Genomic DNA, 20,891 nt, shown 5'->3' on the forward strand with positions numbered 1-20,891 from the left:
TTCAAAAAGCTTTTTTTCTTCCTCTTTGCACCTTTCAATGGAGGCTAAGTCTCTCACTCCCTTCAACCGCTAAATAATATTCTTGCTATGATTTATTCTTATCTTAAAATTGCCTGTAAACTCTTTGCCCCATACCATAAGCTGAGAACTACAATGGCTAAGCTTTTCTTGGATTTCTCTGTCTTGGCAGCACTCACAGCTTTCTTTGATCCATTCATAGCACATAGGTTCCCAAAGCCAAGCATTTTCAAATCTAAATTTCTTACTTGTATTCTCAAAGGTCTTATGCACATGCTCCAATAACAAAGGGCAATGATCAGACGATGATACTTCGACATTAAAAAATTTTGCATAGAGAAAACAATCAATCCAGCTCTGAGACACTAAGGCTCGATTTAGTCTTATCTCCAACCAATGTAATTAAATTAGGGGTATACTAATACTTTTTTGAGTTGTAAATATAAGCCCCTTATGTTTATTACCTTACTCTTTTCAATAATGAAGTTTTTGTGAAAAATAATGAAATACCATTTACAAGTGGGAAAATAAACTTTTTCTTTTCTTGTGGATATTTAGAATTTTGGAACTTTACGATAATTTATTTTTGAAGAGGGGCACGGGAGTAAACATAAGGACGACCCCTCAATGTCAATGTATAAATAAGTAAAATGACATTTGCATTTATGTCCCAATTCCATTTTTAATCTATATGAATATAAGGGAGCACCGCGGTGCACCGGTACCGGTGCAGTTAATAGGGTATTTCGACATCTAAATAATTTTTTTATGATAGTATACATTGCAATCATTTAAGACATCCTAAGGACGACCCCTCAATGTCAATGTATAAATAAGTAAAATGACATTTGCATTTATGTCCCAATTCCATTTTTAATCTATATGACCGGTGCAGTTAATAGGGTATTTCGACATCTAAATAATTTTTTTATGATAGTATACATTGCAATCATTTAAGACATCCTAAGGACGACCCCTCAATGTCAATGTATAAATAAGTAAAATGACATTTGCATTTATGTCCCAATTCCATTTTTAATCTATATGAATATAAGGGAGCACCACGGTGCCGTTAATAGGGTATTTCGACATCTAAATAATTTTTTTATGATGGTGTATATTGCAATCATTTAAGACATCTTGCAAATTATCAAGAAATTCTGAATAGTTTACAGTGTCGAAAACAAAGTTGTGCAAGCGTGTCTTTTTTTTGTATGCGCGTGTAAAATTTAATTGTTTGAACTTTATTTTTCAGCACTGTAAACTATCCAGAATTTCTTGAAATTTGTAGGATGTCTTAAATGACAACAATGTACACCGTCATATAAAAATTATTTAAGTGCCCAAATAGTCAAATGGCTGCATCAATGAAGCCAAAAAGTTGGTTGCAAGAAAGTAGTGCCCTATCAATATATTATATAGAAAATTGGAGTATTTTTATAATATATTATATATTATGTATTATGCTTCTATTTTCCAAAAAGTGGCAATAATATAATGGTTGTGGAGGCATGTACAATTCAAATCCCCAACTTAAAAAAACAAAATGTAAGAAGAGGAAGAGCTTTATGTACTCTCTTTTTTTATCAATGAATTTATCGACACAAAATGTTGTATGGCTAGGAAGCTGTGAAGAAAAGCTTTCATGAGTGAGCCAAAAATAAACCTGCTTGTGAAGTCCCCATCAAAAGCTTTAGCTTTTTTCTTTTTCTTTTTTTATTAAAGAAGAAATGCATGCATAAATAAATAAAAAGTGTCAATTTTCAAACTATAAACTATAAGTGACGTTTATTAACAATGAGATTTCGTATCACTCCCTTCGATAAATGAGAAACATAAGAGGTTAGAGTTCTTTCCACTAACAAATTAACAATCAAGAATAACAAATCCCACCATTAAAAAAATAAATAAATAAAACTCTACAAGCCATGAAAGAGTTATTTTAACAAATTACAAAAGCAACATGAAACACATTCTGAAACCGTGACTTTTTGTTCTTTTCCTTTTGCTGAACATGATAAACACAAGTTAGATCCCATGTAAAATGTTGTCGTTTACCCCCCTGTTACTATTTTTTTCTGTCCACTTTCCCCCCAAAGAACCAAACTTGTACGAAAAAAAATTTGTTCTTTTTTTTCCTTTTTTTTTTTTGGTTTTGTTTTAAGCAGCTCGAATTCTATCCAACCAGTCAACACTCTTCCGTCCTTTTTCTAACTGTTGGTCAATACTTCTCCTAGATTTCTCATGGTACTCCACACTTCTTCTTGACCTCTCCATCTGATCAAATGAGAGTCTATATTTTTCTAGCTTGTCAATGTTGTTAAACTTGTATTCATTCATTTTCAGCTTGTCGGGAGGCCTGTCCACGCTCTTTCTTGGTTTCTCCCTCCTGTCAGTACTCTTTCTTGGAGCCTCATAACAGTCGGTACTCCGTCTGGAGTGTTCGACACGATCTGTGCTTCTTCTTGAAGTAAACCTTCGTGAAGGCGATTTCTCTACCATTGATATAAATTTCTTGAGATGCCTTAAATATTCTGGATAGAGTTCCAAATCACAGTGGTTTCCTCCTTTGAGCCATAGTGGTTCATATTTCTCTTGACAAAGTTCCCAGAGTTGTTTTCCATGAGAACAATCAACAACTTCATCAGCTGTTCCCTGCAAAATGATATTAATAAAAACTCGAAGGTATAAGTAAGGTCTCGGATGTAACTTCTAAATTTGAGAGAACCGGAAAGCACAACATACTACCACAATTTCTGAAAACTCAACCTAAGCCATGTTCTTATTCTATATCATCCTCTCTTGCTCAACTTATAAACTCATTTTAGCAAAGCCCTCTTCTGATACTTCACATGTGTCACTCTTATTCCATATCATTTTTGGGTTTACTCTTGTAATTTTAAAACATGTAACTTTTATTATTAAATACAGCACCCTCTTTAGTATTGGTTGCATTGTAACAAAAAAAAAAATAGTGTCTTTTACGTAATAAACCCAGCTTCTAAGTAGTAAACTTTTCTATTTCCCATCCCTTCTTCTAATGCCATTCATTTTTCTCAAAAGAGATCTCACAAGAAATGACTATGAATCATGAATGTGAAGCCAAATGTAAAAATAACCACACCACATAACCTTTTTCTGAAAAATCTAAAAAGTGACATATTATGCAACAAAACAAGGAAAAATAGCAGAGTATCAAACTACAAATACTTACATGTATTACGAGTACAGGACATTTGACCAGAGGGATTTTGTCAATGTTCTGCATATCCACAAAAACTTGGTTTTAGATATAAAAAAACATATCAGGGTTATCTGCTACTGAATGAAATTTATAAAAGAAAGTTTGATAAATAAGATGTTGACCTTATAGATGTCAAACCAATATGTGCGCTTCACAGGATACATGACTCTTAAACCTGAGAGAATGGGACTGTGCAGAACAGCAGCTCTTAGTTGAGGCAAACGAGAAGCAAGATCTACGGTAGGTCCACTTCCAACAGATTGGCCATACAGGACTATGTCTTCCTGCTTAGCACCATAAGTCTCTTCAAGACACTTGTATGCAGCTTCAATATCTGCATAAGTATTCTGCTCACTTGGCTGCAGAAAGGTACATACATCTACCTTAGCTATCAATAAACAAAATTAAGACTACAACAACCAAACTATTGTTCTTGCAGCAATTACCTTTCCTGATGACTGTCCATAACCAGAGTAATCATATCTGCATAAATTTAAGCAAGGAGAATAAGAATTGTATTCCTGTTTCTTTGACGAAAAATTTACAAGTACATTTTTTTGGTGCAACTTGCAAAGATTTGAAACAAGGACCGCACATGGTTACAATTAAACATAGAGCATGGAATTTGACACTTTTAACAAAGGCTCTGCTTTATCAGTTTTTGCCTTCACAACTAGCAATAAAAATTCAAAAAACTCTGAATGCAAAGGCTAGCACTCCTCTTCTGGAAGTGGTATTGCCCGTGTTAACATAAGATGTATATATTAATTTCTAACTAACTTTATACAAACTGCTAGATCTGTTTCGCTACGGATTAATGCGGGATTTCATAGTAAGCAACATGAATTAGATTTAGAGCCCTATTATCTTTATCGTTTTGGAGCTCAAATAGCTGCAATCCCATTTCACTAACTTCTTAGGCATGGTTTTATTGTGCAAGGTTTTCATTTAGACGATGATCGTTGGGCCTATTACACAAAGCATGAGCAGGACAATTCATAAATTTATTGTGCTCCATAGTTGTTACATCTCTTATGTTAAAAGGGACATGAAACTCCTCCACAATACGAAAGATTTTGTCTTTACCTCTTACAAAGGCAACTCTACCTAAGCACTCAACTAACTTTCTGCCTCTTGCATCATGACCACTTTAAACATAAAATCTACCAGCTCCAACCATCTAAATTTAAGTTCACTTTTTATCTTTACTTTTTTGAAGCCTCCTCTGCCCATTAAAGTTGAGATCCCGGAGGTGAAAACAAAAGACAACCAATGATAAGTCTAAATCATATTTGTATCTAACATTGGTGTCTAATTACCCAACTATGTTTAATCAGTTGATTCAGTTAGAGTAACTAGCGGATTAAAAGGGTTCATTAGAAATTTCCAGCCTAAATCACTTAACAAGATTAAAAAACCAAAAGGATCTACAAATAACATCAAACGATTCAAACTATGAGATGAAAACGTGGCAGATCTACACAAAATCCAAAATCAACAATTTTGAAACTTTTGGACATCATGAAACAACCCAAATAATCATCAAATAAAAAAACAACACTAAAACCAACCAAAAGTTGCATTCTAAAAAATCTAATTCCCATAACCCAGTAACTTAAACTCAAAAAAAAAATTCCTTCAAACGCAAGATTTCCTTAAAAATATCAGAAGGGTATGTTAAATAACAAAATTTCATCAAAAATACTCGACAAAAGATAAATTACATCTCAACAAGCACAATTCTATTTAGTAACAAAATCTTCAGAAAAGAGGTAAAGAAGATAAGACTTGAGAGAGAAAGTTAAGTTACCCCATAATATTGATACGCAAGTGGATACTCAGCTCGACGAAGAGCTCATACATTTGACCAATATCAGCGGCGTTGCCATGAGAGTAGAGAAGCGTAGAAGTGGCCATGGGGTATCGGATATAAACAGCCACGATCTCCGTTCCCCGGCGAGTTGGAAGCTTCAAAACGTCGACGTTTTCACGGTGTGGAAAAGGGTCTAAGAGCAAAATTCCAGTAGCTTCGTCCGTAGTTACCTTATATGATGGCGGGTTTGGTGGAAAGAAAGCGAATTTCGCAGCCATGGATGAAGTAACACCGCCCATCTTTCTCTCTCTATAAATCTTCTGGGGTTGGAGAATCAGAGGAGGTCACTTGATAACATTCCTCCTTATTGTCTTTACTAAACTAAAAACCCTCTTTTCTTTTCACTCTCTGGAGAAGAAGAAGAAGAGTATCTTTGCTTGGAGTTAAAAATGGGGAACTATGAAAAGAGAAAAGAGAAAAGAGAAAGAAACCTCCTTTGTTGTAATCCATAAGTTTCTTTTTCTTTTTAATATTCCAAAATTAAATAAAAATTAATTAATAAATAAATAAAGAAAAATTTCTTCTTTTCTAGTGGGCGAATGATATGCTGACCACTTATGCAGTTTCCCTTATAGACCATTGTCAGCTCACGTGTTGTATTATTGTCCTACAATCTTTCTCATTTTTTCTTTTTCAATATTTTGTATTACAGTCCCCAAACTTTTCATTATTCCATACTTGATCTAAGCTTATAGTATCAATTCAGATTTTTTTTATTAGACACTTTACAAGTATTTAATGAGTATATGTACAGTATATCCATGTTATTAAAGTTAGTTTGTTTTAGGAGGAGAGCATCTGATTTTAGCAATGAATTGACAACATAATAGTAGTTGGGGGCATATTTGCAATGAAGTGAAAAGTTAGGGTATTAGGGAAACTCCAATTTTGTTTTCTAATAGTTACACACTCTGTTTACAGGTTGTCCCATTTTGCTACTCGTGTCTCTATGTCTCATGACTTCCAAAGCCGCGAAAGACAATTTTGTCCTCAGCTTGTCTTGTAACAAGAAAAAGAAATTTATTTATTTTTATTAATTTATTTATATAAAGAGAGAGTGAGATTAATTATATGCAAAAGATAAAATTTGTCCAAATAAGATTGAAAGGAACTGATCAACCAATGATATTGTTGTCTTTAAATACTACATGCTGATAGAGATGGAGATCTTAATCGAATATTAATGCTACGATCACCCACCACAAGATTAACAATATCAAACGGTCAAGATTGAATGATATACTTCAAGATAAATGGGACCCCTTTTAATAAACAATATTGGTTGCAAAAATCAGTCTCTCTTCAATGTGTGTATAGTGATTTTATCACTAATCAAATCAGAGTAAAATTTTGCAAGAAAGTCCTCTCAAGGAAAAACAAAGGTGGTGAAAGTTGGATAATAAAATAAATTAATGAGAGTTATACTTCCAATGCATGGTTGTGATATGGACTGTGGATCATGTGAGTAAAGGGCTTTTATTAGAGAAAAAAACTATGAATTGACATTATTGTATAGGTTGTAGTTGTACTTTAATTTTGTACATAAATAAAATATAAGTTGAGATTGTCAAAGTAATAGAAAAATAGTGAATGAAAACTTGTACAGTGATAACAAGTGAATATCAAATAGGCTCAATTATTGTGCATTAAATAGTAACAAGAAAATATGATGAAGATACATTAGTGCATAATTAATACTTAATTTAACTTGTGTATATTTTTAGGTGAACCAAAAATGGGATATTTTGAGTTATCTTATATCTATAAGGAAAGTTAGGCGAAATATAAGTGTTTATATACATATTAAAAAAAAAGCCCTTAAATTAGGGGACTAGAGCTAGTACTAGTAGTGGGTAAGAGGTTGGGTTAAGTACTATCCATATTAGAATAATTGTTTTAATATAGCAAAGATAAGGGTAAGTGGTGGAATTTCTGTGGAATGTGAAAGCCTAGAGCACACCACCACATGTACACACACATACATACACACCCACTCATAAGAATGTGAGGAGTGTTGTTGGTGATGTTCAAGACAATTCTCTTGAGAAAGTGACTCTCTCCACATGACTTCCTTTCCTTTGGCTCCTTCCCCTTGTTCCTTGTACACACACATATCCCTTTTCTTTTTCTTTTTTTCTTTTCTTTTTCCTTTTATTAGTTTTATTTTTATTTTTATTTTTCCACACTATTGACTCTCCAATATATAGCCATGTCCCAATGGTCTTCCTTCCCCCCAAAAGGGGCAAAATCCACATTTCAATGCCTTTGATTTTTTTTTCTTCCTTTCATGATCATAATTTAAACAACAAATAAAAAGGTGGGGTTGCACTTAAGAACATCCTCATATTATCTAGCAGTTTTCAATTCAATTTATGCCATTTAACAGCTATCTAAATATGCTTTGAAGTATGAAAAGCTTGTCCCTTAATTACATATATTATGATTTTAAAACATCTGTATTTAATTATAAACTCAACTAGTCCGCCTAAAATTCTAGTCGATTGATGAATTTTAACCAATAAAGAGTCATGGTCAAAGCTGGAAGTTTACAATAAACACTGATAAAAAAATAAAATGAAAAACTCCAAACTGAAAAAGTTCTACAAATAGTAAAAACTTGGCCCAAAAAATACCACTCGCCTAATTTTCTCCAATGTTGATCACATACAAATAAAATAACTACATATGTATATAAACTAGGTAAAAGTTGCACACTATAAAAAATGTCATTTCATACACATATTTACGGCTACATTCATTAACAATATTTATCAAATTTACAAATCAACAATAACTCGAACAACTTTAACCTAAATTGGTCATAACTCAATGTATAAATAGTAGTTCTTTATTTTGGGATACGTTAGGCTAAATCTAAACCTTCCATAATTTTAACTAATAAATCAAAGTTGAGATTGGGATGATGAATAGGATTAAATCGGACATTTTTATTATGTATTTTGGTAGTGTAATTAGACAACATATTCGAATGATTAGTTTACCACTAAATTAATCCATCAATTATAGAATATATTAGCTCATTTATATCATTGGCCAGATAAGAATTTCAACTTTGTACACATTTTGTTTGTTCACAATTTGTTATTTAAAAATTCATCCAATACCATCTTATCATACAACATAAAATCTTAACCACTGCACTCTCTTCTTATCATTGAGATATGTTGGTTTTCAAGGGTTGGTTTCAATTTGGCAGTTTTTTTTCTCAAGTCCTAAATGCTATTATTAAAGTAGTCACTAATGTATAGCTACGCAATACAACTCAGCTATTCATACTAATGTACCCTATACCTTAACTACAGCCATTAAAGGTTGTTAAACTGCAAAGAATGTGGAGGTCCAAGCAAAACATCACATCAGCTTTTAAGAACAACAAACAGAATTCATTTCACCAACGAGTTTGGCTAGGCATCTGTCCACAGTCCAAAGTAGGTAAAAAAAGGGTTTTGCCAATAGAGGAAATAATAATCTGATTTAACCCCACTCATCATTACTCAGCTATGGCAGTTGTAAAGAGAATGAAAGCAATTGACTTTACTTTGCTTCTCCAAACAATGACACAGAACACAACAGTTCAAAAAAAAAAAACAAACAAAAGTAGACACATCTCACGAGTCCATGACTCATCATATATCATTCATAGTCCTTTAGAATTCTGCAGCAAGAGTTAAAAAAGGTCATGTATGGCACATAGAAAGAGATGATAGTACAATGGTCAAAGTGACTTCTCAAACATTAGATCCTCTAATATCTCAGTTAGTGGAAGAAAAAGATTTTTTCTTTCCTCTAGGAATCTTTAAAAATTATTGAAAGCTTGAACTGGTTTGCATTTGTTGCGTACGAAAATCAGTTGACATTGATAACTGCAGTGGGTGGAAATTGAATGCATCATGATACAGAGAGGGTAAGAGTACTTGTTTAGAATGAAAGGATGTTGCAGAAAAGGTTACTGTTGGTAAGTGTACAACAAACCATTAGAATCATTGCCATGGCAGAATCTATTTTCAAGCATTTGAAGGTTCAGAGGACTATCTTATTAGTCCGAACAAATTCAAGTATCTACAATCTAACGGTATTAAACTCAGTTATATGTGAGCTGAGTCTCTTCTTTTGAATGGGATTTAAGATTGGCTCTATCGAATATTTGACAGGTTTTGGCCTAGTTCAACATACAAAGTACAAGAGAGTGAAAATGGGCTTCATTTCTCAACCCAAGTAAGCCATTTAGAAAACCATGTGGTGGCTCTATTTGTTGGTGAAAACGCAGCAAGTTCACACACAAATGGATTCTAACAAAACATAAACAGGATATTACTTAAATCAGAAAGTGCAATGGAGGACAAGAAAGGAAAACTTATGCGGCTAACCATCACAAATCACAACCTAAGCCCATTTCAGCTTCAAAATATAGTTTCAAATGCAGAAGAAATGCACAATTTTAACATTGATTGTCGACTATAGATGGCAAGAATTATATACAACCTTAGCTAGAAATGATCCTAATAATCTCTCTTTATCTCATATATGTCAAACTGAATTTGGGAAGTCAGTCAGATCAAATATTAACACAGTTTGCTAGCCATTCGAGTATACATACTTCATATCACGTTCTATTTCAATATCCACAATCATTTTCACAAGAGGGTGGGGGAGTGATGAAGAAGAATTAACCAAAGCCATTTCGTAGGCAATTAGTGATAAGACATGCTGGAGGACACAAAGACTCCAAGCTACAGAAGTCAGAACTAATTTTTTATTCAATAAACTATTCCATAGATGAACCTGGACGCCAAACAAAGTCATTCTAAATAATTTTAAACAGCTAACAAAGCATGAAGCTATGCTATTTTAGAAGCAAAGTTAGCACTGTGCTAAAAAAAAGATTATTACTTATTGACTCTAAAGGAAAGGAAAGGCCCTAGAACAAAAAAAATAGTCCACAAAAAATGGTTTGTACTATTGGTTTCAAAAGGTCAGTTACTCACCTTGGTTGCCCACCAAATCGTACTTCCATCGTTTCTAATTGATAGTCATAATAAGAAAACCCACATGTTACAGTTTACAAATGGTCGTCTATACATTTCTTAACAATGAAGACAAACATGCTACTCATTGGCTACTTCGTAGCTACAAAATATATGCGCATATTAAACCAGGTTTACAGTGGAAAATTGTCCCAACATTAATAGATATTATATCCCAAAAAATGCTTTAGATTATGAAAAACTAGTACTATTGTGTGAGGCTATAAATTAATCACAGTTCACACCTACCGTTGAGGGTACATAACATGAAACTAACTACAACAAAAATGCTTAACTCAGTCTATAACGAAGTGGTTTCAATATTCAACACATGAACTAGACTTTTAATAAAGCATAATAAAAACACAATATAGTAATGCTAAAAGAATGCTCATAACTGTCATGCTAATCTCAATTATTTCCGTCTCTATAATTCAAACAAAAATTTCTGTAAATTACTAGATTCTAGTTCAATCTCTAAAATCAGATGCATAATTTGAAGTTGAGATAAAAACAAAAAGAAACAAGCTTCAAACAATTCTAAAATAAAACACCAAGGTTTGACCCTAAACCTCGCAAACGACTTCAAGTTCTTGCCTTTCGACGAAGACGCTTCCGAAGCTTCTTATACTTATGCTTGTTCATCTTCTTCTTCCTCTTCTTCTTGACACTATCAGCCCACACCGTCCGCGAGTCCTCACTATCGACCCCCTCGACCTGGTCGACCCTCAATGGTCCAGACCCAGTTGAGGGAATAGCATTTAAGCAATACCCAAATGGAAAACTAGGGAAAATATGTGAGCATTTATAAGGCTCAATCTCTACCTTGTCTCCGCCCAAACTGAAAATCGGGGAAACTGTGAATTCGGGTTTGGGAGCGGCGAAATGGGTGTGCTGGGAAGCGAGAGAAGGGTCCGATTTTGGGACCAGATGGGTATTGAGGGATGTGAGGAATCGCAATGAGGGTCTGCTTTTGGCGAACTTATGCGTGAGGTTCGCCATTTTTAGACGATGAAGAAGTGGCCAGAGATACTGAGAGATTTGAAGAGTGATGATGTCACACTCACATAAATGTTGGACTCCGTCGGACTCGGCTCGGGGTTTTGGTTTTGAGTTGTTCCGGCTAGTGCGAAACACATACGAGGGTTGTCGCTGCGGCCTGATAATCAGTGAGACGATGTCGTTTATTTGAGCCGTCTGCTTAAGACGACTTCGTTGCCTCTAAAACGCCGCAACACGAGGCCTGTATAAATAGTTTTTTTTTTAATTTGTGGCGAAAATAAGTAAGTTTTTTTTGGGGTAAAATATTTTTTGTCTTAAATTCTTGGCAGCTGTAAGTATCTTTTCGTTAGCTATTATATGTATCTACAAATGCACGATTTTTATTGATCCACATTATTTAATGCCAAATCATAAAACAAAATATCATATGAGCAACATAAATATACATAACTAAAAACTAAAAAACTCGAACCCTGAATTAATAATTTAAACTCATTTTTTTAATAAAAACATAAATTAAAAAAATTAACTTATATCAAAAATTAAATCATAAAAAGAAATTTTGAAGTAAAATTAAAAGATGTGAAAAACTATAAAGTTATCAAGGTAAATGCTCAAGTTATAGAGAGAGAAGCAGGTGTCGAAATTGTTGGACCTGGACTAAGGTTCACCATTGTTGATTCTAGGTAAGATCTATGAGTGAATAAGGGAGGTACAGAAGGAAGACAAAGTATTTAGGTAGTAGTTTCGAACAGTTTGCAGGATGGGGGTGGCGACTTTAACGTTGCAATTGCCGACAGGGGATCGTAATGGCTTTTTACAAGGAAGAAGGTGACCTAGAGCCCGGTTATGGTAAGTGGTTACTGAACCCTTTTTTTTAAGTTTTTGTGTCTTTGCTAGTTGTTACGCCAGTTATAAGTTGTAATGCATTCAAATTTGTATTGATCTTAAAAAAAAGTTTTTTTATGAAACTAAACACTTTATATGTTTTTGTTTCAACTTTAATGTTGTGAAAGTTATAGTAAATGGTTGGTAAGTGAGTCCATTTTGGTGGTGTCACATGGTTTTGGTCAAATTTTAGAACAATGATGTTTTTATCTTCTTGTTAAAGGGACTAACTTTATTTATTGTTTTGTAATTTATCCCATTTCTGATGAGTGTATTTCCCATGTCAAGTGCTATTTTTTGGTTTGGTATTATTTTGCACAGGTGATATTAATGGGTATTTTACCTTGAAAATGCATCATGGAGGAAAATTCTTCACACCGTTTGGGAACAAAAAATATGAGGGTGGGAGAGTAAACTATTTCAATTGGATTGACAAAGAAAAATTCAATAGAATGATGATTGAGAGGTTTGTCATCAATTTGGGGTACAGCCTTCGATTTGGAATTTTGCACAAGTCAAAAGATAAACCACTTAGTCTTGGGAAGATGATTCTAGGGGATGCTGAGATAATAGAGATTTTAGAAGAAATTGGAAGGAATAATATTTATGAAGTGGTTGTTTACCTGGTCTTACTAGAGAAGATCACCCAGGTCTACTTATGAAGCAGATGCTTTGGTCAGCAGCAAGAGCAACCACAGTTCCTGAGTTTCAAAGGAGAATGAGAGAGCTAAGGGAGGTTAATGAATCTGCCTACAATTGGTTAGTTGCAAAGAAACCTACTGAGTGTACCAAGTCACATTTCTCAGAGGGATTGAAATGTGATGTGCTCCTAAACAATCGGTGTGGGTCCTTTAATGCTGCAATAGTTGATGCAAGAGATAAGCCTACTATCACTCTATTGGAGAAAATAAGATACTGGCTCATGTGTCACTTTTGTAAAAAAAAAAAAAAAAGGAAAGTGCTTCTAAATGGATTCATTTAGTTGGGAAAAAGATTACTGAGATAGTATACAAGAACAAACAAGTTGCAAAGAACTGTTTGACTAGAAGAGTTGCAGCAGACAAGTTTCAGGTTGACTGCCCTGGGAATTCCAGCTTCTCTGTTAATTTGGTTGATAGATCTTGCACATGCAGCAGGTACCAATTGAGTGGTATCCCCTGTGGTCATGCACTTGCATGTATATGGGAAGCAGGCCATGATGTCATGGATTATATTTATGAATGCTACAAAAAAAGAAGTTTGAGAAAGCATACGAAGGGATCATTGAACCTATGCCAAGCCCGGACTTCAGGCCTAATATTGGGCTAAATCCAATCCACCCAGCAAATGAAACAAATATGTCTGGGAGACCAAAAAAGCTTTTCTTCCCCATTCTTATTGTGCCCTAGCTCTTTTACAGATTTTTTTTTTGTTGAAGCTCTTCTAAAGAGTTGTTAATGGAATCTAGTATATATGAAAATTAATTTATGTTTTTATTAAGAAATATGTTTAAATTTTTAATTATGGGTATGAGTTTTTTAGTTTTTAATTATGTATATTTATGTTGCTGACATGGCATTTTTTTATGATTTGGCATACTTAGAGTGACGTGGAACACCAGCTACTGACTGGGAAAATTTTAAATGACGTGGACCAATAAAAATCGTGCATTTGTGAGTACATGTGGCAGTTAACGCCAAGGTACCTACGGCTGCCAAGAATTGGTGACGGAAGGTATTTTAGCCACACAAAAAAAAGGCTTAGGTTTTTAAGTGCATCAACTTGATAAACTTATGTATTTTCGCCGCAAATTACCTTTTTTTTATAAAACTATTAAGCATATTGAAATGGAAATAGAAATATAAAGTATAAATAAATAGTAAGTGTTGACACCGTTTTTTGTAAATTGTAGAGAAATTTAACAATAAAACAATGAAGCAAATGAATAATTAAGAAAAACAAGAGGATTTGTACGTGGTTCAGCAGTTAATTCTGCCTAGTCCACGAGTCTATGTTATTAAAACTTGGGAGTTTTCTGGAAACTTTTCAGAAATGAGTTGCCCAAAAATTTCTCTCAAGAAATCAGAAAATGGTCCTCTACAAATAGTGATTCCTTCTCTATTTATAGAGAAGGTTGCAGAATTCATTCCCACATATTTTGGGAAGATATTTTGTAATCAATTGAAATAATGATATTAAATGCATTATCTCCCATATACACGGAAACGTCTCGTGAAGATTGGGAACGGATAACAGATTAAATGGTATCCCTTAAATATTGGGATTTTATAACAACCAACATGTTCACACGTAATGGGTTATCCCAGATGATTCATCAAATCTTTCGAGATCAGCAATTGGCATTGAGTCTGTCGAGACCATGAGTCAATCACAAGCTCGCCACCTAACCTGTGATATGCTCGGGGCAAATAGATGCTGACGAGGCTATCACATTTGAGCTTGCACTTCCCGAGCTCGAGCTATCTCGCTTGAAGGCAATCGGTGAAAAATATACTCTCAAGTGTCAAGCCATTATGAGCTCACAGAATTCTCAAGGTTACACGTCCTCAAGGTCATTGTTTATTTCAAGCTCACACCTGACGAGCCCAGTTTTCGGGGTCATAATTTCTTATCTCGAAATCTGGGTGTAACATTTTGCCCCCTCAAAAGTATCAGTTCGAATCCCGTGAGAAGGAAACTTTTGAACTGCCCTCCTTGGAAATTGTACCATCAATTGTACTCGAGTGTAGACACGCGTCGGCCAAGTATTGGATGGTCAGAGTACTTGAGTGCCTTTTACATCACACGCACGTCCATCCGCCTGCCAACATTATGGCGCCATTCTTCCATTTGTCCTTGGCCATTTGATCAGATATCAAAATTTTCCAAGGGTCCAGATCGTTTCGTCGTTTGGTATCCTTCAGGGACCTATAAATACGCCATCGTCTTCCTCATTTCAACTTTACGTTTCAAGTTTTCAGAGAAAAGAAAACCAAAACTCGAAAACTTCGGTCCTTGCAGGTTCTCCAAGCCGAGGAAGCAAAATACTGCTGGTCCGTTTGACTCCGTGAAATCATTCTTGCAACCTCTCCTTCGATCTTCGATTTCTCTGTATCCACCATCTACATTGTGTAAGCATCTGCTCTTGACCCCTTATATCTGTGTTTATACTTTATTCTTTCCATGCATGTCTTACGTTGTTGCACTTAGGCACATTTACTAGTTTCACACTAGAATGTTTTAATCAATACCGTGTAGTTTTTAGGCTCTTCTGTTGTTATGGATTTTCCAAACCCAGAATTTTCGACTCTTTTACTGGGTTATCTTAATTTCGAGTATCATATCATGTAGACCAAGAAAGTGGGTATAGAATTAGGGTTTTCAAATTGCACGTTTTCCAAAAATATCACTTTTTGAGTAATCGCCAACTTTTTTTCCCTAAAAATCCAGGATTCTCAAAAATAAATCCACCTTTCCCTCTTTACGTGGAATACACGCTTTGAGCCTGATCTCGTTCTTTTGATCGAGCTCGTTCCATAGCTTCGATCATTCGAGCTTAGGCCGTCTTGATTTTCATTCTAAATCTCTTGTTTGTCTGGCCCTCACCATTTTTTTCTCTTGCTAGATGCCGCAGAACTCGGAAGAGCGGTGGGGGTCAAAATTTGCGATTCCTTACTCACTGGAAACTCCGAGCCTGGAGTCACCTTTTACTCGGAACCAGCGCTTGATACGGGAGCACGAACTTAGGTGCGAGCAAGAAGACACCAGAGCTCATTTCTGATGCCAAATTGACGAGGTTGAGGAGAGAAAAGGAAAAAACTCAAGGTCGCAATCTATCCAGACCCGAACCCCGAGCCCAGACCGATCCCTCTCAACCCTACTCTTAAAGTGACGGTTGCATTCAAACCGGGCGAGCTCAAATTTTCACTGATGGAAGATCCATCAAAGCCCCCATCTTCCTCGCAGCCAATAGATATTCCCACCTCGAGGGGAGAATTCTTCGAGGCCGAGCATTATTGGAGCTCGGTCTCCTCATTGGGGCAGATCTCTGATATCTTGGCCCTCCACAGAATTGGATTATCGGGCTCGCTGAGGTGTCGAGCTCCTACCTCCCATGAGCGAAGCTGCCGCTCCCCGAGAGATGGTAATCCCAACAATAAGTTAAAATACGCGGCTTGGAGCCAGGAGCACATGAGGGCAGGGGCCTTATTGCCCTTGAAGTCCTTTTTCAAGGACTACCTGGATTTTGTTGGGCTTGCTCCCTTCCAACTCAACACCAACTCATATAGTGTTTTGTCAGCCTTGAGGTTGCTTTACCACGAGCTAAAGTGGGAAGGACCTTCACCAAAAGAGATTTTGTATCTCTTTTTTTTTAAAAGCAACCCCTTCCGAGCTCGGGGAGGAGATGGCTTCTACTACCTCTCGAGCTATCCCAAAGAGAAGAAAGTCTTCGAGGATCTGGCGAACCATCCTCCCAACTTCAAGCTAGCTTTCTTTTGGACAGACGGTCTGGCTCCCTCCAGATATTATTCGTTTAGGCAAATTCGTAAGTATACGACCCCTTTCTTTTCATGCTCGAATTTTTGTTTAAGCTCAAACCATTCATAACACCTTCAATTCTTCAGCCAACTATCACTGCCCTACTCCCACGGACAAGATGAAGGAGCACAAGGAAGCCTTGCTTCAACTTCCTTATGGTAGGCGCTCCCTTTCCTATCTTATTCATGAAGATAGGCTTCGAGCTTGTGGTCTCCTAGAGAAGGATCAATCCACAAACGACTGGTCCAACATGAAGTACACCAGTTGGGAGTCTGTGCCTCTCCCAACCAATAGTCTTCCTCCGAGGTGAAGCTCTAAAGTATGATCCCCAGCTCGCCGTTGCAGGAGTTCGTGCTCGGGGAACGAGGCCAATGACGAGGCTTCGAGCTCGAGTGACAGAGGTACGATCATCCTTAGCTCGACCTTATGGTCTCCTTCGCTACTTAAGCATAAGCCTGACACCTTAATCTTGTGTGAAGATGATAGGAACCACTTTTATGTATGGTCCTGGGTAGATGAGAGGGTTCATAGGTTTGATAGTTGGCTAGGGAAGTACAATACTATGTATAGTCTAAACGAGGTCTGGGATGAAATAGTTGTCCAATACGGGACAAATGATTATAGGGACCTTTCGAGGTTGACTTCCACATATAGGGAAGGGACTCCCCCTGCCTCTTCCGAAGATGGGGGAATTACGTGGTCGCCGAGCACAAGCTCGGGGGAGAGTTCTAGTTAGGTTCCTCATTACTTGTCCTTTTATTCCTTGATTGTTTGCGTTATGCTAACTTTTTGTGTCTTGGAATTTCTTATAATGTGGTGTGATTGTGCAGGTACTATGGACTCCGATCTCGACACCATGCTCGCCAGTGGCGAGGGGGCTAAGAGGAGTAAGCGCCCAAGAGCCTCGCAGAAGTCTGATCGTCCTGCCAAGGTCTCTAAGAGGACTGAGAAGACCCCTCCTCCCCCAGCTCCCATTGTTATGAGCCCGGCCGTGGATCCTACTTCCCAGGTCGAAGCTTCCACCACAGGTGTCCCCCCTGTGCCTCCTGCCATTATGGTCCGCTCAATGCTTGGCCCACTTCCGAAGAAGCCCACGGCCTCCAAAACACGCCTGTTGTCGATTTCTACTCATGTTGATGAGTATGTAGTCGACAATGCTGCCGGGACCCATGGGGCTACACTTGGCTCAGACGTTCTATCTAGGGTAGGCCAGAGCATTAGCGGCTTTGAGGCTCCCTAGTGGTAATTTTTGAATAATGCTTGGGACTGCAACACTCTTTACGACAAGAGTGTCGAGCTTACTGTTGCGGTAACTTCTCTCAGCTTATTATTTGTTGTAATTGTGCTTAGTGTATGTTCTAACTTGATTTGTTTGGGTTTCAGTATCTTACTGCCTTTGCTCAGCTTAATTACAAGTTGAACAACGAGGTTCACTCGAGCATGTCCTATGCCCAAGAGTAAAAAGATCTTCAAATTAAGCTCGCTGACGAGTTCAAGGCCGCAAAAGCAAAGATGGAGGCTAAAGCCGATCAAATGAAAGCCAGGATAGCCGAGCTCAAGAAGCTGAATGCCAGGCTCCATGAGCTTGAGAAGATCAATGCTAAGCTTGAGGAGGAGAAGAAGGCCACCTTCGAGATAATGGAGGGTGAAAAGGCTTGTCTTCTCGAGGAGTTCAAGGAGAAGAAGAATCGGGCGGTTGACCTGGCCATGTACAGGATCTGGGCCAGTAACGCCGATCTCGATACCAGCTTCCTAGGCTCTTTTGAGGAAGAGCTCGTGGCCAAATGGCAAGTTCGGCTTGATGTGGAGGAGGCTGCTTGGGAGGAGGCAGAGAAGGCTAAGGAGGAGGCTGAGAAGGCTAAGGAGGATGCTGAGAAGGCTAAGGAGGGCGCTCCTTCCTCCTAAATCTCGATCCAGGGTTGCGTCCCTTTGAAACCTTTGTAATAGTTTTTATCTTTTGTTTTCTATGCCCTTGGGGCTAAGACAATTTATAGCTCGTAAAAGAGCTATTTTCTTATGATATTTATAATACCATATTTGAATTTACTTTAATATTTTCGCTTTACATTTCTCAAGTCAAAATATTTCAAGCAATATATATTAAAAGTGTCCTTATGTCTGTTTATTCATACAAACACGTGGTGGATTTAAGCTCGAGCTTCAATACATTCACGCACAGTTTACTCGATGTATTCATGTCCGATCTCATTATTTGTCAAGGTCGAAACTTACTTTTACCATGCACTCGAAAGTACATATATGGTGTGTAAGGTAGGTAGTTTAGTTATATCCTACTTTTCTAGTTACTTTTCCTCGTCTTCGGGTAGCTCCCCAAAGTTATGAGGTCGAAACTATCTTTTTGCAAAATATTCCAGCTTCGATCTCGACTTAACTTGAAGTAGGTTTATTTACATTCCAACTTTCTGTCGATTAGTTTTAGCTGGTTTGTTTCAAACTTATTTAGGTCGTGTTTTTGGTTCGTAATCCATACACATATTTTTTTATCTAGTTATATCTAGATCACGCATTTGGTTATATCCAAATTACCTTGGCTCGCGCATTTGGTTATATCCAAACACTTTATTTTTAATGCCCAAATTATTTTAGCTCGCATATTTGGTTATATCCAAATACTTCTATTTTTTAATAATTTGGTTGTGTCCAAACTATCTTAGTTCGCATATTTGGTTATATACAAACACTTTTATTCGTTAATAATTTGGTTATGTCCAAACTATCTTAGCTCGCGTATTTGGTTATATCCAAACACTTTTATTCTTTAATAATTTGGTTATGTCCAAACTATCTTAGCTCGCGTATTTGGTTATATCCAAACACTTTTATTCAATAATAATTTGGTTATGTCCAAACTATCTTAGCTCGCGTATTTGGTTATATCCAAACACTTTTATTCTTTAATAATTTGGTTATGCCCAAACTATCTTAGCTTGCGTATTTGGTTATATCCAAACACTTTTATTCTTTTCGTGTATGCTATTTTTTATTTTTTCAAGCTTACGGTATATATATACCACTGATGCCCCCTTAATATCCTATGAGTGCGACCATAGGTTATTAAATTAAGAGAGTTTGCAAAAAATACAGCATATTGAAACGAAAATGAACTTTATTCAGGATTTGAACAATTTATTAACAGAAGCATAGTAAAGATAAACAAGCATGGTTACAGGTGACATCATTCCTGCACTATTGATAGTAAGGTCGTAGATGTTCTCCATTCCATGCTTGTGGTACCAATTCCCCGTTTAATATTGCCAATTTGTAGATGCCAGGTCAGATAACTGATTCGATTTGATAAGGTCCTTCCCAATTAGGCCCGAGCACGCTAGCGGCTGGGTCCCGCGTAGCTAGGAACACACACCTTAGCACCAAGTCTCCAAATCCGAATTTCCTGTCCCGAACCCTTTTATTGAAATATAGGGTGGCTCGCTGCTGATAAGCTGCATTTTTTAGCTGAGCATCATCCCGTCTTTCTTCGATTAGGTCCAGACTTACTTCAAGCTGGGATTAGTTCGAGGCTTGGTCATAAGCGTGGCTACGAATGGTGGGTATTTCGACCTCGATTGGTAACATAGCCTCGCATCCATATGCCAGAGAAAAAGAGGTATGACCTGTGGAAGTACGAGCTGTGGTCCGATAAGCCCAGGCCATTTTCCCTTAGCTTCTTCCAATTTCTTCTTCATTGAGCCCTTCAGGGTTTTATTCACAGCTTCAACTTGGCCATTCGCTTGGGGATGGGCCACAGAGGAGAAGCTCTTTATTATCCCATTTTTCTCACAAAAATTAGTAAACAGTTCACTATCGAACTGAGTACGGTTATCTGATACTATCTTCCTTAGCATTCCATATCGGCAGAGCATATTTTTTACCACAAAGTCCAAGACTTTCTTTGAGGTAATTGTTGCCAGGGATTCGGCCTCGATCCACTTCGTAAAGTAATCTACTGTGACTACTGCGTATTTAACTCCGCCCTTGCCTGCTGGCAATGAGCCTATGAGGTCAATTCCCCAGACCGCAAAGGGCCATGGGGAGGTCATCATAGTTAGCTCGGAAGGTGAGCTCGTGGGATTGTAGCAAACCGTTGACACTTATCACATCTCTTGACGTAATCAAATGAGTCTGCTTTGATAGTGGGCCAGAAGTATCCTTGGCGTATAATTTTCTTTGATAAGCTATGCCCCCCAGTGTGGTCCCCACAGAATCCTTCATGTATCTCTTCTAGGATCTTCTTGGCCTCAGGTGGAGTCACACATCGGAGCAGTGGCATAGAGGATCCTCTCCG

General features: G+C 36.9%; 2 protein-coding genes across 2 annotated transcripts; both read right to left on the reverse strand.

The window, feature by feature from the left end:
* Positions 1–1,778: 1,778 nt before the first annotated feature.
* On the reverse strand, positions 1,779–5,558 carry LOC133830176 (uncharacterized). The gene is made up of 5 exons (XM_062260100.1): positions 5,073–5,558; positions 3,709–3,745; positions 3,385–3,621; positions 3,233–3,280; positions 1,779–2,673 (listed from the first exon to the last, which is right to left on the reverse strand). The coding sequence occupies exons 1-5, from the start codon at positions 5,372–5,374 to the stop codon at positions 2,179–2,181; spliced, it is 1,119 nt and encodes a 372-aa protein (XP_062116084.1). The 5' UTR covers positions 5,375–5,558; the 3' UTR covers positions 1,779–2,178.
* A 4,996-nt stretch (positions 5,559–10,554) lies between these two features.
* On the reverse strand, positions 10,555–11,485 carry LOC133830177 (uncharacterized). The gene has a single exon (XM_062260101.1). The coding sequence runs from the start codon at positions 11,180–11,182 to the stop codon at positions 10,766–10,768; it is 417 nt and encodes a 138-aa protein (XP_062116085.1). The 5' UTR covers positions 11,183–11,485; the 3' UTR covers positions 10,555–10,765.
* Between the last annotated feature and the right edge of the window lie 9,406 nt (positions 11,486–20,891).

This window comes from Humulus lupulus, chromosome 4 (genome assembly GCF_963169125.1).
Source record: "Humulus lupulus chromosome 4, drHumLupu1.1, whole genome shotgun sequence".
Taxonomy (NCBI): domain Eukaryota; kingdom Viridiplantae; phylum Streptophyta; class Magnoliopsida; order Rosales; family Cannabaceae; genus Humulus; species Humulus lupulus.